The 5,771-nt window shown below is 32.6% G+C and overlaps 1 protein-coding gene and 1 pseudogene across 1 annotated transcript; both read right to left on the bottom strand.

Annotated features, from left to right (window-relative positions):
- Positions 1–310: 310 nt before the first annotated feature.
- Positions 311–3,894, bottom strand: LOC107014276 (annotated as a pseudogene).
- Positions 3,895–3,927: 33 nt separating this feature from the next.
- LOC114076466 (F-box/FBD/LRR-repeat protein At3g52680-like) lies at positions 3,928–4,930 on the bottom strand. The gene has a single exon (XM_027915529.1). The coding sequence runs from the start codon at positions 4,523–4,525 to the stop codon at positions 3,959–3,961; it is 567 nt and encodes a 188-aa protein (XP_027771330.1). The 5' UTR covers positions 4,526–4,930; the 3' UTR covers positions 3,928–3,958.
- Between the last annotated feature and the right edge of the window lie 841 nt (positions 4,931–5,771).

The raw sequence follows: 5,771 nt of genomic DNA, 5'->3' as shown, positions 1-5,771 counted from the left end.
TATAAGAACTTAAAAGCCAAAAATCATATTTTTTATTTTGAAAATCTTTTTATATTATTTGAATAGTAGAAAAATGGTTTAAAACCTGAAACTATTTAAAATAAATTAATCCAAACAGGCTCTAAACAGAATTTAAACAATGTTCAAATTGGAATCGAAAAAAACTATAATTCCTTGAAATAAAAAAAAATTAAGAAAGTTATTTTCTTCATTTCAACTTGTAAACCCAAGGTGCTAAGCTTACTTGCCTGTAGTCTTGCAGCAGGAAAAAACACACACTATTACTTGAAACTGTCCATCAGGTCTGTGATTGTCTTGAAATGTGATATACTACACCATTCAACAAGGATAATCAATGCAAAAACACATCAAATAAGCATCGAGGCACCAATTGAGGATGCTTCAGAGTTCAAACTAAGGATGATATGTTGAACAAGTATGAAGCATAACACAAAAACTCTAGCCAGATTGAGCTGATGAAAATTGGATCTCGACGACTCACAATAATAGTAAACATTTCATGAAGTTTAAACATATATTAGGATGCGTTTCTGTGAAATCCATATGTAATTTCTTATACAGTTTGGTTCCAGCTTGGATCTTCAAAGAGAAATCCCAAAAAGAGTACATCCAACAATCGAATAACCATCTCCAAGGTCGAGTCATTTTGAATTATTTATCGTACCATTTACGAGAACTTGGTAGGGGTTTGGCAGCGAGGAATGTCAGAACAACCTGTGAAGAAGTTCTAGGAAACTCTAAAACCTCCTCTAATGCATTGGTTCATCAGACTCCTCCCAGAAAATATTCAGTTTTTTCAACACTAGTGCATTCTTCAGAAAAAACTTTAGTAGTTTTATCTCGTTTTCTTCACCTTTGAAATTAGTCAAATGAATTGACTTTAGATGAGATTCAAAGCACGCCACGCTTCCATCAAGATCATGAATCTGCCAATTCTCAGACCGGCTTACATTCTAGCAGACAGATGAGAGTTAGAATAGAAACCATTTCAGTGAATACTTATATTGAAACAACAAAAAGCAATTACCCCACAGCATAAGCACCCATTTCCTACATTACAAGTGAAAATGTCAAACAAGGTCCTCTATAAAAATGTTTGGACTACTTCTCATTAGAACTTCTCTTTTCCCCCTAGGCATCACAGATGCATTAAAACTCCCAGTCCTCACTAAGCCAAGTGAATTTATACTAATGCTTCCCTTAGACCACATATCTTGCGCTGAGAACATTTGAAACATACAACTCCAAAGTTCTAGCATCCATATGAGTAAATTTCAGAATCTGTCGGTGGCATTTATACATCTTTATTTATTTTTTACAATGAAAATAAATTAATTTGTGAAAGCTCTCTAACCTCAGCCTATAGCCAAATTTAGATACTATGATGCTGGAAACTTTTTTTAATAAAGATATTGTTCAAGGTCACTTTTACAATTCTCCTTCATTGATCAACTTAATGCTCCTTCAAGTTGTGTCTTCCTCTCAGTGCTTCTCAGACTTAGGGGTGGGCATACAACTGAAAAGCCACACCGAACTGAATAAATTCGGTTCTTCAATTGGTTTTCCTTTTTGATTTTCGGTTTGTATTTAAGATATATTTCGATAAACCAAAATACAAAATTATTTGGTAGACTACTACGGTAGACCGAGTTTCAGGTCTAACTCATTATTTAGCTGGACTTCAAGACTTCTTTCCTCTCATTTCTATTTTCTTTTGCAATCACTTTGAGGATTTTGAGTTGTGGAAGATAGTTATAGTAGCTCCAAAGAACTCATGCCCAACTTGTGCTCCTTTTGTTGAAATATTAAGAATCACTGCTTGTTCTTTTTCCTCTCACCTTTTAGCATTTATGTGCCTCATGTCAAGATATAGATTTTAGCAATGTAAAGAACTCATAAGTTCTTCTCTACTTTTATAATAATTGTGCTATGTGACCCAGCTTGCGTGCACCTCAACTAATTCCATGGGATACCTGCCACCTCCTACCAACAAGAAGTACCAGGTAACTCTGTCCACCAAGACTGGGACAGATAAGATAAAGAATTCATAAGATCTTTGCAAAGTATAAAAGTTCACAATGTCCATTTATTTAACTACGTGAAAAGAAGAAATCTTCCTACATATTTTTCATGACACTTGTTTTATAAGTCATAACTTGGGTTGAGTTTGCCCTACGGTGGGAAAAACAGACTTGAATCATGGTCCCAATGGAAGGCATAAAATGCTCACTTTATTTCAGCACTACAAAAGATTAAAATGAACCTTCTTTTTTTTTGAGAATGATAACTTTAGATTAAAATGAACCTTTATGACTGCACTAGACAAAAAACAGCACCATAAGCAATTAAGAAAGCCAATTGAAAGAAATAACCATGAGATTTTCCTATATAAGCATTGGACTCAAATCCAGACTCAATTTATTTTGATGTGTTATTTAATTTTTAATTAATCGTCACGCCCAAATCGATTTTTCCATTTTAAGCAGAAAATAATCCAGTATAATAAGCTCATACAAAAAAAATGAACCAAACTGAGCTAAAAACGGTACGATATTTGGTAAGACGCTCGAAAACCTAAAACCTGATATTGAAGTTCTTAAAATCGAACCAAAATACCGAAAGCTCACCCCTACCTAGACTTTGCCACAACGATTCACAGTTCAAATATATTTCTACCATTAAGTTTTATACAGCAAACGTGATTAAATCATATGGCATGAGTAAACAGGTGATAGTTGCCAACTTCCAAGGTAAAATATAAAAGTTAAAACCAATGATAAGTTAGATCCTATTCCTTTCACTTTGGTGTGTCTACCATTTGGTCGGTGGATTTTTGCTTATCAGGATCTGGTTTTCTCAAATATAGGTTCATAGTTCAGCATTGTTACAATGACATTGCAATTATCATTGAACCTTTCTTTGGAAAGATTAGTGACATTAGTTCTTGAGCTAATTTCACCGGCTTCTGTTCTTGAAAGATTCCTTCCATGTTAATCAACTTCTAGCTTTATTTCACAAAACTTACAAGTCATTCCGAATACAATATAAAAGAAATGGAATTTGTACACAAAATTCGTGAAAAGAAAATGAAGAGCTTTACCTCAGCAGACCACAACTGTAGAACCTCCAGGTTAGGAGAATACTTGAGCAATAATATCATAGCTTGCATAAAATCACCATTAACTCTCGCATACAGTTTTAAGGTCTTCAACTTATGAAAGGAGACGAGGGAGAATCCTTCTGTGCTAGTTGCTTTATACATATCCTACACAGGCAAAAATACAAGAAATGAGAATTTTTCTTATAACTAAGAAGTGAGAAACTTATTAGATTTTTTTTTACATATAAGTAATGAGAAATTTATTAGTAATAAAGAAACTAATTGAAATGCTACCAACAAACCCTCCAAACAACTTAGAATATACTTTATGTATTTTTTTAACGATAAATTGTTAGTATATTTTTATAAGGACTTAAGACTTTATGCCCTAAAAAATGTATGTAGACTTTCTATATATTTTTAAATATTCTATTTCCCTTTTATGAAGAAAACATTACCAAAATAGAAGTGCCGCTTAGTGACAAAGCTGATGTACAAGAAACCTCCTTCATCATCTTATGCGCAAATACGCCAGTGCCTCCAATTATAACACTAACGTCTTCGATTGAAACCAGATTCTGGAGTATTATATCCTTTGGCATTGGAGCTTCATAAGTTAAGAACTTGAGATTGGGGCAAGAAATTTTGAGTACACATTTGTCATAATAAAACGGATCATCATAATCCGCTGTAATAGTAACATGAATAAGAGATGTGGAATCAATAGAAAGTAGTGTCATAGCTCCTAGACAACATTCATGTAAGATCAAACTTTTGAGTTGATGACATTTTGAGATGAAGCAATTTAGGGAATGTTTGTCCGATAACTCAACTGTCTCAAGATGGAGCATTTTTCAGCTGACGAAATCCAAAATGATTAGGCAGTTTAAGTATATTGAAGGGCAGGTTTAGCTTTAAAACTTGCAAAGATTCACAAGTTGCAACACAAATTGGTAACTCGAATTGCTCACAAGGAATAAATTCTAACACAATTTCTTGAACATTTCGCCTCGTTGCTGCATGGATCCACCGCAAAATCTCCATCTTATCAAAGTAATCATGTGGAGCAACACAGAGTAGAAACTTGGCAAGCTTAGTCTCCCTTTGGGAAATTAGGACCCAATTGATAAAGTCTTTGAATTTTTCCTTTAGTATCTTATGATAATCCAACCTTCCACCATTGAGCCGTTTTACACAAGAATCATCAATATCAAAGTGCAAGTAAGGCATTGTAGTCCATATATATCTCCATCTTTTGGACAATACACTCAACTGAACTACTTCATCGAAAATTAAGAGAGAGGAAAGTATTTTGTGGATTACCTCATCTGGTAATGAGCTTATTCTATCAATCCCTTCACTTGTATCGCCATAAATCATGCATTTTTGAGCTGCTGTTTCCATTATATATTCCTATTTCAACGATTCAAAACAGAAAAACCCAAAAATATTACCTTAACGGCTACTCAAATAGCACAATCGTAGACCAGCTGCTCCATAAACCCTAGAGACCAAACACAATTTTGGGGGGAAAACAACAGCAAGTAAAATGTGATTTCTTAACCTAAATATTTTGTTCTTCTCATAAATACTTTAGTCACCACTATTATCCTATTTATTACAAATTTCAATCAATTTACTTATCATTAGTTCTGCTATTGAATTATAATAATTCGATTTTAAGCGACTCTAATAACATGATTCACACTATTTAAAAGTAATTACAAGACAGGTTGTTGTGATTACAGCAAAATTAGAGGTGATAAAATCAAATTTCAACCCACTTAAGTTTGACGGATTGTCAACTGATTATCTCAATTCATTTTAACTTATTAAATGAATTGATATGTAATTCGAATAATTAGATTTGACTCATGATAAATCTTGTCAAAATGTTTTTAATTTCTTTTTTCAATTTGATATGTTATATATAAAATAGTAGTAATAAAGAAAAAAAATTATTAGGTACTAAAATAGTTGAAAAGAATAAATAAAATAATTAAGTTGGATTGAATCTTGACCAGTTATATAATCCATTACCAACCTGTTATAATCCAACACATTTTGTTTCAAACACATTTGGATTGGATAGAGTTTTTGACCCAATTATTATCTTAATTCCCAATTATTATCTTAATCGACGGTAACCTGTCCAAATTTGATCAAGCCCGCCAATTGCCACACTCAAAGGAAAAACATAGACGAGATGCACAATCTCTTACTTTGAAATTGCCCATTAGGTTTGTGATTATCTGCTAATTAATTACCTTATTCTTTATCATTCCTGCCATGTGAATGTACGAATTCGCAAGTTTCTGAAGAAATAGAGTTTCAATTAAGGATCACAGGAGGCTCGTTAGTTTTAAAAAAAGTCATACGCCTCATGCCCCCAATTTTAGGGGGGACCATTTTTTATTTAATTAGGTTAAATTTTTTTTTAAAAAAATAAATCTCATATAATAAATGCAACAAGATAAAAAAAAATTAAATTAACTGAAAAGGTTAAAAGGCTGAAGTGATAGACTTTTTAACTTTTCAATAAAAAGTTCTGTACTTTTTTTAATGTACACGTTATCTTATTTTTTAAATGTTATTTTTATATATTTTATCCTCCTCTCCTCTATTTCTTGTCACTTTTTCCTTTCTAATA

The sequence above is a fragment of the Solanum pennellii genome, chromosome 1 (genome assembly GCF_001406875.1).
Source record: "Solanum pennellii chromosome 1, SPENNV200".
Lineage (NCBI taxonomy): Eukaryota > Viridiplantae > Streptophyta > Magnoliopsida > Solanales > Solanaceae > Solanum > Solanum pennellii.
The sequence above is the reverse complement of the archived record's forward strand: the minus strand, read 5'-3'. Positions and strand labels throughout refer to the sequence as shown.

Bases quoted from the DNA above. Each gene is read 5' to 3' on its own strand.
- LOC114076466 (XM_027915529.1), bottom strand. From the start codon at position 4,525: ATGGAAACAGCAGCTCAAAAATGCATGATTTATGGCGATACAAGTGAA.